The sequence below is a fragment of the Periophthalmus magnuspinnatus genome, chromosome 16, assembly GCF_009829125.3.
Source record: "Periophthalmus magnuspinnatus isolate fPerMag1 chromosome 16, fPerMag1.2.pri, whole genome shotgun sequence".
In the NCBI taxonomy this organism is placed as follows: Eukaryota; Metazoa; Chordata; class Actinopteri; order Gobiiformes; family Gobiidae; genus Periophthalmus; species Periophthalmus magnuspinnatus.
The window spans coordinates 8789431-8801675 of record NC_047141.1 but is presented as its reverse complement, the minus strand read 5'-3'; the positions used below and the strand labels follow the sequence as shown (position 1 = coordinate 8801675).

The following is a 12245-nucleotide window of genomic DNA, read 5'->3' as shown; positions in this document are numbered from 1 at the left end:
CGACCTAAGTGTAACTGAGAGGTGCTGGATTCATGTGAGGTCCACCACAAGCTCAATCCCAGTTATCTCCAGAGATTGGAGCATATTTCCTCACAACGTCTGCCCAGACTAAAACAAGACTACCATGGTCCAGGAGACCTTGAATGCCCTGTGCCAGAGCTTCACCAGCCAATTTGCTTGTGATCCAAGAGACTGTGCAAAGTATCCATGCTTAGAATGCAAAATGTTTCTGTTTGGTCTCTACAGGTAGGCAACACCACAGCTACAAAAGCTCCCACCCAGGTCTCTCCTTTCACCCATGACGGTAGGTTGCTTCAGTTCTAGTGTCACTGTGCTGCACAAGTGTCACTAAATCATCAAGGGAAGTATAAGATTTTGTGATCAAATTATAATTGTAGTGACTGGTATAGACCAACAATGCGCTGTTACAACCCAACACTTCTGGGTCATGTAAAATGAAAAATGATAAATTAATTCATAATGAATCCACGCTCAAACTTTTATATATGTATATGATTGATTTTAAATGTTTTTATCTTTGTACTTTTTCAAATTGTTCTTCTATGTAAAGTGTCTTTGAGTGTCTTGAAAAGCGCTATATAAATAAAATGTATTATTATTATTATTATTATTATTATTATTATTATTATTATTATTATTATTATTATTATTATTATTGTTGTTGTTGTTGTTGTTGTTATTATTATTATTATTATTATTATTATTATTATTATTATTATTATTATTATTATTATTATTATTATTATTATTATTATTATTATATGTGTTTGTGTTTTTATGTGATACTGTGTTTTTATGTGATACTGTGATATTGCAGTTACTCTGGTAGTACACTTACTCTGGTAGACAAATGTGTGTAATATTGATATTTGTGTTGTTACTTTCACAATGATATCCCCTAAAGCCCATACAGTCCATGGACTAGACCTCAGCCTGTGTCCCAAGCTGCTTTCTGACGGGTTAGTTATTCTCATTAGTTTTATTGTGCTGATAAACATTGATAAAATGTACTGTTTGTGTTATTGAGATTCTTACATCATTGTGGACAAGATACAATGTTTTATTTTATTATACAGTCAAACTTTACAGCTACATCACTGCACATATTAGTTTTTATGTTTCATGAGCAAAAAAAAAAAAAGAAAGAAAGAAAAGCAATCCCCTTTTCCTTCTTTTATTGCATTTTTTCTTTCTTTTTTTTTAGATCAAATTAGTCAATGACGCATGGACCTATTTTTCAGCATTTGTGATGTTTGCATTTGCATATTCCAATGTTAATACGCCTGCTCCTTTGCAATTTTAGGCCCTGCTTTGCATGTTGCTTGTGCTGCCATTACTTCTGCCTGTTGTTGTTGTCCTATCCTGGGGTTATTCTCTGTGCTGGTCTGTGTGAAATGTCTCTTTTTGAGTGACCTGAGCAAGGCTGGGTCATGTGTCTAACGTTTTGTGCCTTACTATGAGGTCGTCCTCAAGTCTCTCACTTAACTCCATTATTACTCTTAAGTCTGCACTGAACTGTAGAGCAGGCCATTGTATGCTGCATGTTAAATGGACTTGTGTATATTTTAACTGAACTAATATAGTGTGTGATGTGCATTGTGCAGTCCCTCTTTTAATAACATTCCACTTTTTATTTCCAGGCGGTGGTGGGTATCTTTGTTATTTGCAGTGCACTCTTCATTTTGTGTTTAAGTATCCTCCTCATTCATCCCCCTCCCTCCATTCTGAACAACCGTGATTATATTTTTGCATAATACTCCCTCTTTAAGGTCTAGTCTATGTTTTGACCATTTTTCTAATATTTTAAATGACCTTTGTTACCTATTAACTGTTTTATTATTGGTGTCTTAGTCGATAAATGTTGGAAATTGGAACTGTCTCTTTGCCTTATTAACTAAAGCTTAACTGTGTACCTTAAGCTATTCAAATTGTCTAGGTGAAACTCCTGGGATGTTTGGTACGGTTGAAATTACAGCTCTTTGTTTAAGTGCAAAGCCAAAAATCAAATCTATAAAATGTTCCACTTTACGCAACTTCATCTGCCCCACTGTAAATTCTTTTGTGAGCCCCCTGTAATACTCTTTGTGTAGCTTTATGTAGCAGTGAAACCTGTATGACCTTTTCCTGCTTCTTTAGTTAATATTTATTTTCTCGGCTTTGCAAAGTGGTGCTGTTGGTTTTATTGATTTCATTTAGTGTTTTGTTTAGTCTCCCACTCGCCTTGCCACATTTACATTTGTTTTTGTCTCCAGACAGATTTTCATACGTGATAGATTGATGCAAGCAAATGAGCTTCCTGCTTTAGGGAAAGAAGAATTGTGAAAGAGAGATCGTCGAGTTGGTCAGATTATACTTTGATCGAAGAGTTCAGCTTCATTTCCTCACGCGTTACATTATGGCTGTAGTTTTAAACATTTTACTTCTAATTGGTAAGTATTCAATATTTTTACAGCTCCAACATACTCAGATACATAGGTCTGGTCATATGAGGTAACCTGTGCTGTAATAATGAAAACTTAATGAGGAATGCAGGTAGAAGAAGCAGTGACGATTTTAATATACTGTAACTGGATAACTTTTTATATAGTGCTTTTATCATGGTAAAGCCACAGTAATAGTCACGATAGGGCACCTAATGATAGTATTGCATAAAGACAGGCAGCATAAATCAGGCATCTGAATTTGTAAGCACTTAAAGACATGTTGAAAATGCACACTTTTTCACAGAACAGGACACATACAAAGAAACACGTTATTACATTTATTACATTGAGCAGCATAAACTAAATATTTCCCATATTCGGGTCCTAAAGTCCTCACTCACTGTACTTGATTAGTGCAGAGATGTCACACTTTACAAGGAAACCAGTGGGTACAGAAGGGCAGACCTGGTAAAATCTAAGACCTAGGCTTCATGAACCTATAGTTAACTTACATAAAATAGCTTTTTGCCGAGTACACAGGTAACACAAATACATACCACATTATCCTATCCAGTACTTAAAGAGCATAAACAGCAATCAGCTTCTCACTATCCAGAGCTTGTAGTTGGCAGTGCGTGAGGTGAGAGGTCAGGCCTCATCACAGACCCTTTTTGGGCACCCTCTCACCTCTTCAGCCCCTAAAATCAGGTGGACAGTAGACCATCCTGCTAAACGTGTATGGACAATTACAATGCAAATTCCATTGGGTTTGGTAGGCAACTGGAGTGAGGTGGATGGCACTGCTACGACTTAGAGGGTAACTTTATACATCAGAACAACTTGTTGATGTTTTCGACATTCCTGAGGAGTTTTCCAAGATGTTACACTGTTTTTGGATCATAGTCAGAAGTTTCAAAATGTACTGCTTTTATCTGAACTATTTTAAGTTTACTCTTCTCCTTTTATAGATAAGGATCCCAGATGGTAGGTTTGAGGGTGTGATGTACTAGTGAGTTATAGGTTATGGTCTTGGCCTCTGAGGGGTAGTGCTTCATATTTCTATTGATAAAGTTCAGGGTGTTGCTCTCCTTCTCTGAAACTGCATTAACTTGGGTCTCCCACTGTAAATCACTAATGATAAACAATAGCTTAACAAAACTATTGATGTAACCAACAGTAAGTCAGAAAATCAAACAGTGAAAGGGCCATTGGTGAATAAGAGACATGCATCAGCCAACATTCATAAAATTCATATATAAATTGTTCTACCTCTACAGGGTCTTTTTCCTTCCGCATCTGCATTTCCAAACCTCAGTACTTCATTTCAACATCGCCGAAGACCTATTCCGGGGCTCAGAGCTTCTGTAGAAAGAACTGTCAGGACCTGGTTACTGTACATGACATGCAGGAGATGGAGGCTGTGCAAGAGATGTATCAGGGTCAGTATGACGACGCCCTGTGGATAGGACTTCATAAAGGAACAAATCCAAAATGGCACTGGTCTCTGGCAGATGAGCGTTTCTACAAAGAGGGAGAGAGGACCTATTTCACTTGGAGTTCATCTAACAGTTACAACTGTGGAACTTTCAAAAATGGACTATTCTATATGACAGGCTGTGGTGCTTTCATATTTGCACTTTGTTTTGATGGTAAGTTACACCCCAGTAACAACATGTAGTATTTGAGCATGATAAAATGGAAATTTTAGTACCGTGACAAAACTACAAAGAACAGAACATCATCCCTCATCTCAGAGTATGTCTCAGCATTATAAAGTCTACAAAGATCCATCTGTCCATTTTCTTCCACTTATCTGGGGCCGGGTCGAGGAGGCAGCAGTCTAAGCAGGGACTCTCAGACTTCCCTCATCCCAGACATGCCCTCCAGCTCCTCCGGTGGGACCCCAAGGCGTTCCCAGGCCAGCCGAGAGACATAATCCCTCCAGCATGTCCTGGGTCTTCCACGGGGCCTCATGCCCTAGGGAGGCGTCCAGGCCAGCCAAGAGACATCAGAATCAGAATCCTTTTATTGCCATCGTGTGTGAACACAGTTCACAAACTAAACTTACTTCGGTGATAAAGTGCAACATAAAACACACTGAATAAATACAAATACAAATAAGGGCATGCACGAAGTTAAAAAAGATATGCTTAAAAAAATCAAATAAAATACTTAAAGGTAGAAAATATATACAACAGCAGCATCAGCATCATGCAAACATGACTTATTAAAGTGACCGGTGTTATAAAATGTCCAGTTTTGTGCTAATATTATGAAGTGTTCTTGAGACAAACAGCAGAGGGGAAGAAACTGTTCTTATGATGAGAGGTTCTGGTCCCAATGGACCGTAGCCTCCTCCCAGAGGGAAGTGGCTCAAATAGTCCATGTCCAGGGTGACATAGTCCCTCAGCATGTCCTGGGTCTTCCACGGGGCCTCCTCCCGGTGAGACATGCCCTAGGGAGGCATCCAGGAGGCGTAGAACGTAGATTGACCTGTAAATTGAGAGCTTTGCCTTTTGACTCAGCTCCTTTTCAGCTGCTTGTATCCGCGATCTTGTCCTTTCGGTCATTACCCAGAGCTCATGACCATAGGTTGTTCACTCGTGAACAAGACTCTGAGATACTTAAACTCCTCCACTCGAGCCAGAGACCCACCACCCACCCGGAGAGGGCAGGCCGCCTTTTTCCGGTCGAGAACCATGGTCTCGGATTTGGAGGAGCTGAGTCTCAGCTGAGTCTGCGTCACATTCGGCTGCAAACCGCCCCAGTGCTGCAGGTCCTGGCTCAATGAAGCCGTCAGGACAACATCATCTGCAAACGGCAGAGATGAGATCCTGTGGTCCCCAAACCAGACCCCCTCCAAAACCTGGCTGCACCTAGAAATTCTGTCCATAAATATAATGTAATATATAATATAACAGAAACGGTGACAAAGGGCAGCCCTGGCGGAGTCCAACAAGCACCGGGAACATGTCTGACTTACTGTCACCAATGCGAACACAGCTCCTACTATGGTCATATAGGGACCGGACAGCCCTTAGCAAAGGGCCCCGGACCCCATACTCCCAGAGCACCCCCCAAAGGACACCACGAGGGACACAGTTGAATGCCTTCTCCAGATCCACAAAACACATGTGGACTGGTTGGACAAACTCCCATGAAACCTCAAGGACCCGATGGAGAGTATAGAGCTGGTCCAATGTTCCACGACCGGGACAAAAACCACACTGCTCCTTCTGAATCTAAGGTTCGACTCGGATTCCAGGGTACTGGTCGGATTTCCTCTTCAGTAGCCTGGAATAGACCTTACCGGGAAGGCTGAGAAGTGTGATTTCTCTATAATTGGAACACACCCTCCGGTCCCCCTTCTCATATAGAGGGACCACCACCCGGTTTGCCAGTCCAGCGGTACTGTCCCCGACCAGAGACCTAAGGTGCTCGAGACAGATCTCATCCACTCCCAGAGCCTTGCCACCAAGAAGCTTGCTAACTACCTCGGTGACTTCAGCCAGGGTGATGGACAAGACCTGACAGAGGGCTCCACCAGAAGTTTCCAGCAGACCCTCACGATACTCTTGCGCCTGCCAGGTCTATCAGGCTTCCTCCCCGCCAGAGGATCCAACTCACGACCAGGTGGTGATCGCTTGACAGCTCTGCCCCTCTCTTCACCCAAGTGTCCAAGTCACACGGCAGGAGATCAGATGACATGACAACTAAGTCGATCATCGACCTCCAACCTAGGGTGACCTGGTGCCACATGCACCGAGGGACACCCTCGTGCTCGAACATGGTGTTCGTTATGGACAAACTGTGATTAGCACAGAAGTCCAATTACAAAACACTGCTCAGGCTCAGATCAGGGAGGCTGTTCTTACTGATCACGCCCCTCCAGGTGTCACTGTCGTTACCCACATGGGCATTGAAGTCACCCAGGAAAACAACAGAGTCCCCGATCGGTGCACTGTCTAGTACCCCTCCCACGGACTCCAAGGCTGGGTACTATGAACTGCTGTTCAGCACGTAGGCCAACACAACAGTGAGAGACCTGCCCTCAACTCGAAGGGAAACAACCCTCTCGTTCACGGGGGTGAACTCCAACATATGGTGGTTGAGCTGTGGGGTAGTGAGCAAGCCCACACCAGCCCACCGCCACTTCCTGCAGACAAGGCCAGAGAAATGGAGAGTCCAGCCCCTCTCAAGGAGTTGGGTTGCAAAGCCCAAGCTGTGCATGGAGGTGAGGCCGACTATATCTAGTTGGTAGCCTCAACCTCCCGCACAAGCTCAGGCTCCTCCCTCTCCAACGAGGTGACATTCCATGTCCCTAGAGCTAGTTTCCATGTCTGGAGATCCGGTTGTCGAGGCCCGCGCCTTCGACTGCCATGCAGAGCTCTCTACACCGGCCCCTTATAGAACCTCTTGCGGGTGGTGGGACCATGTGAGGACTGCCCCACATTCCTCTTGTGGGCTGAGCCTGGCCTGTGGGGAAAGGCCCAGCCAGCAGGCACTCGCTCTCAAGCACCCACCCCAGGCCTGGCTCCAGGGTGGGGCCCCGGTGACGCCAGTCCAAGCAATGTAGCTAACATTGGTAGTGCACTCGTCATAAAGGGCTTCTGAACCGTTCTTGGTCTGACCCGTCACCCTGGACCTGTTTGCCATGGGTGACCCTACCAGGAGCATAGAGCCCCTGACAACATAGCTCCCCAGATCATTCGGGTGCTCAAACCTCTCCACCACGTTAAGGTGGCAGTTCAGGGAGGGGCCTACAAAGATGTGGGTCCAAACAAACCACAGAACACCCTTTCAGCCATGGGCCTGATACAAATAAATACACTACAGCTTCATACCACATATGTCTGTATATCCTTGTAACACATACAGACACAAATAAGGTTATAGTTTTTTCTTTCTTTGTTAAAGAGAGCAAATCAGGACTGGAGCAGTATGCACTCATCTCAGTGGGGATGAAGTGGATGGAGGCTCGTGAACACTGCAGGACACATTACACCGACCTGGCCAGTGTGAGGAATGCAACAGAAAGTCAGATGATCAAGACTGTGTCTGGGGGGTTGGAGGTCTGGGTGGGCCTCTTCAGAGACCCTTGGGTTTGGTCTGGGAATACCTTCTCCTCATTCAGAAACTGGATAGAAAGCAGAGAGGTGTATACCAATCAAGATGCAGCTTGTGTGGCCATGATAAAAAGTGAGTCAGGGCGATGGGATGAGCGTCCGTGTGACCAGTCACTGCCATTCCTCTGTAAATGTGAGTAAACTGTGGCGATTGTTAGTTACTTAGCATTGAGAGGCTTACATTTGTACACTTGAATGTGGTTAAAGGTTTAGAATCTTCACTACGTCTCCAAGTGACCCTGAGCTCTGCCTCTGGACTAGGCATAAGTGATCCAGTCCTACAACAAAGCATCATCCATCAGGTGAGCTGTGTTACTCTGCTTTCCAAATACCATCAAATATGGCATATACTGTGCTTTTGTCTGCTATAGACGGGATGATACCCATGGATCATTAGGTTATAAATGATATTTTTCAGTACTTTACTTTGTGAGAACTATTAAAATACACTAACTATCAGCTGTTGCCTTAGTCCATTGCCTGTTACAGGTTAATAGGTGGTAATGCCGTTTTTAAAGCCCATACATTAAATTACCAGATAAATTACTCAACTAAAATCCACTTGCTCTGTGTTGTCTCTGCTCTGGTCTTCTTGCAACATGAAGACATTTAACTCTTAAACATTAACAAACGCATATAGCTGAATAGATGTTCTTGGTCTGTGTTGCCAGAGGCTGATGTCAGTTTAATGTTTCTGCAATGGTTAAGGTTAAGGTAAGGGTTTGTGAGTCTGTAATGTTAATGTTTGTAAAAAGTCAGGAAATCACATATGTTTGCTCCTTTGGCAGTATGAGCGCTGTCTGAAATTAGGGAACTGTGTAAGACACGTGAAAGTCCTCCTGGTGGAGCCTGCAGGGGTAGGATCATCTGGGTAGAGGCCTGCAGCCAACCTCTTAAAAATTGTATTCATGCATTCTGTATTCCAACATAGGTCGTACTGCAGTACCAGTGTAGTACGGGTTTGAAGACATTTTAAACGTGATATTTTCTGTCTCTGTCTCTCCTCAGATCAGAGAAAAGACAAATGGGCTGAGCAGCACCTCGATGCACTGGAAAAATTCTTCTGATGGAATCGTTTTCAGAAGAAAACAACCCTGGCTGTAAATCCAGCTGAAACTGATGGTCCATCAAATGTTTACATTATAAAGTTTACATTTTTTAATTGTACTTTCACCAGGCAACAAACGCTATAGGTTTTGCATGAATGTAATTTAATTTATAATGTAAAACATAGACTACCAGTCAAAAGTTTGGCCACATTTCTTTGTTTTCTTTACGTTTACTACTTTGACCATTTTCTAGACACATGAAAAACACCAACTGTATGAAGGAAGATATATGAAATTATGTAGTAAAAAAAATAAGTTGAATAACTCCATTTCATTTAAAAAAATATTTTATTTTCAAATGCTCTAAATATCCCCCCAAGAGATACATTATAGAGAGGGCCCCATCGCTATAATGTGCATTTTATTTTCTTAATTTTTTTCATCTTTCTACATAGCATACAACAGATGAGCCTTTAATACAGATACATAAGTAGTTACCTTTACCAAGCAGATTACAAAAAATGAGAATAAAAAAACTGGTAATATGAAGTCTAATCTCACAGTTGTTACAAACTCAGTCCAAAGCACATTTTATTCACATGAATTCAATGAAGCCCTTTAAGAGTGGTATGTAGTTATGATAGAAACTAGGGCTTGGCAATATGGTGAGGAAAATCGATTTGTGATCTTATTCCTGTGACAATCTTCTATTTTAGAGAAATCGTCATGTCATGATTCATTGCTTTAAATCAACTCAAATTAAAACACTTTCCTCACCCACTCCTCCTACTGGCCAGTCTCTGTAAGGCTCTGAGTGAGTGACAGGTGGATTAAATCAATCATCAGAGAAGAGTGAATTCTCAGAAGGAGCAGCTGACTTTAGTTCAGTTCTAAAGGCAATGTTAAGATAAGTTCACATAAATCACGTTCAAGCTTAAAAATTGTGATATTAATTATTTGCCACATCGGCCACTGCTGATGGAGCTCAACAGTCCCGCCCACTTTGAAGTCTCTTCTTGTTCCCCCAATTTTTCCCATGGACTTTATGAGAAATTCAAACATTCAGTAAACGGTTCAAAAGCTACTTGCTAACTAATATCCATAGCATGGATGTTTTCAGTCCAAAAAGCACATTTAAAATTCAAAATTCAGTGAAATTTAATAACGGTTTGTAAACATTTTAAATCAAATTAAAGGTCTTGTGGTCATTAGTTATCACATAGCTGATTAGCCCTGAGCAAGACTTCAAATGTTTTATATATATATATATATTATATATATATATATATATATATATATATATATATATATATATATATATATATATATATATATATATATATATATATATATATATATTTATTTATTTATTTATTTATTTTTTATTTTTTTTTTGTTTTCCCAAATATCTATGGGAAAAATGAATGGGAGATTTACTTCCAGAGCCTAGGGGTGAGCAGTCACTGTTGAGCTCCATGTTGATTTCAGAATTCTTGTTGATATCCCATGGCTTTACTCATTTAACAGGTTTCAAAATGCACAGGGAAATTTTGGCTGCAGCCCACAGTGATCTGACTGGACTGGATGGTTCCTGCATAAACACAGCGGGGTGGGACAGCGTTGCGGTTCTGCAGGCGGCACTTCACCGTACGGAAGTTAGTGTTGCTCCTGAACGTGTTGTACCCGGTAGCTGTTCCCTGACCCCTGCAGATGTTGATGACATCATTCACTGGCGATATGTCTGAGGTGTATCCCAGGATGACGTTGTTGCAGGGTTTGCAGTAGGTCAAATGCATCTGGACGTCATTCATCACACGGGTGCAATCGAAAGGCCTGTTCTGTTTGTTGTACATGTGCATCTTCTTGAAATTCTTGTAGGCAGGGGGGTCAACGGCATGAGCCAGAGCTAACAGCAGTGAAGCTAGCACCAGACAGAAGAGTGGGAGTTTCATGGTTTTCTGCAAAAAATGAAATAAAGTCTTGAACTGTTTCCTTATAAACATGCACAATCCATTACATGAGTCAAAACTTTGGGCACAGCATCTCATTCATTTTTTTTTTTTTTTCTTTGTCTTTAAAGTTCTATGTTACACCTTAAAGTTACAGGTGTAATATAGAACCTTTTGAGATATTTTGAGTTTATTTTTTGCTTACTACATTCTGTATGTGTCCATTCATAGTTTTGGTGTCTTCAGTGAGAATCTTCAATGTAAATCGTGGAAATAAAGATGAAACATAGACTAGAAGGTGAAAGTGTGTCCAAACGTTTCATTAATTTCATTAGTAAAGCATTAAATGTGCATATATAGAACTCTTTAGTACACAATTATTTTGTTTTGAGGAAGTTTCAAAATAGATTTTCTATTTTTAAATGAACTCACAACTCTTCTATATTATTGCCAAAATGCATCATGCACAATAGCAGGCTTTTCTTGTTCTTGATGTCCTGAGAGTACAGTAGAGTCAGAACTTACCGTGTGGTTCTCTGTGGCAGAAATCTGAGGGACTGAGTGATCTCTCCTCTTTTATCTGCACAAGCCCCCCCTGCACAGGCACACAGCCAAACAGTCCAGTTATTCACCCAAACCAAAACAGATTTAAACTGAACATTATGTTCCGTTATGTAACTGTGCTCTTTTGAGACAAACTGTTAAAAACTGTAACATGCATTTTTGTTTCAAGTTTGGACACGTTTATATATATATATATATATATATATATATATATATATATATATATATATATATATATATATATATATAGAGAGAGAGAGAGAGAGAGAGAGAGAGAGAGAGAGAGAGAGAGAGAGAGAGAGAGAGAGAGAGAGAGAGAGAGAGAGAGAGTCTTACAGAGACTAGAGGACTGGGTGGACATCTCTGGTACGGCACTAAACTGGTTCAAGTCTTATCTAGAAAACAGGGAGTACTGTGTTGAAATTGGCCACTGACCTGTGGGGTGTCCCAGGGGTCATTCCTGGGACCCCTGTTGTTCAATCTCTACATGCTGCTGTTAGTCTATGTCCCACTGGCAGCAGGTGAATATGGACCAGTGGATTCACTCTGACACTGATCCACTCATTGCACACCATTGTAATGTTTTTTTCCAAACAGGATCAGATTAAACCCTATCTTTCTCTTCCTAACAGTCTAGGATTTGTCCAGTCTTGTGCCCTGATCTGATTTGAAAGGTTTTTTGTGTATGTCTGCATTTTAAAGAACTTTGTTTACACAGGGGGTTGATGCAGTGAGCCAGTGAAGCTCTCCTGTCTCCAGTCTTCTGTCTCCACCCGACAGAGTATTCATGCTTCTCTGTGTGGAAAAAATTATAAATATGTGCAGAGGGAGTGAGAGTTATATTATCACCAAAGGAACATGGAAAAGTAGGAGGCCCTTCTCCAGGCCAAATGAGAGTCAGTTTTGAAGAGATGCAAGCCTGCTCAGGGTAAAAGAGTACAATCAAATCATATCATATAGTCCTGTCATGAGGCACGTATCTGCTCCATTTTTGCCTCCCTGTGTGCTCTCCCCCCTCCCTCACCTGTCTGAACCTGGGGCTGGGCGGAGCCCTCGGCTCCTCCCGCGCACACCTGTGTCCCATCAGGGTAATCACCACCACCTGCCATGCTT

The 12245-nt window shown here is 41.6% G+C and overlaps 1 protein-coding gene across 1 annotated transcript; it reads right to left on the bottom strand.

The window, feature by feature from the left end:
• Window positions 1–10034: 10034 nt before the first annotated feature.
• Window positions 10035–11101, bottom strand: LOC117384323 (amphinase-1-like). The gene is made up of 2 exons (XM_033981619.2): window positions 11094–11101; window positions 10035–10577 (listed from the first exon to the last, which is right to left on the bottom strand). The coding sequence occupies exon 2, from the start codon at window positions 10569–10571 to the stop codon at window positions 10140–10142; it is 432 nt and encodes a 143-aa protein (XP_033837510.1). The 5' UTR covers window positions 10572–10577; window positions 11094–11101; the 3' UTR covers window positions 10035–10139.
• Between the last annotated feature and the right edge of the window lie 1144 nt (window positions 11102–12245).

What these genes read in the sequence shown, in the direction of transcription:
- LOC117384323 (XM_033981619.2), bottom strand. Translation starts at nt 10,571, where the DNA reads ATGAAACTCCCACTCTTCTGTCTGGTGCTAGCTTCACTGCTGTTAGCT.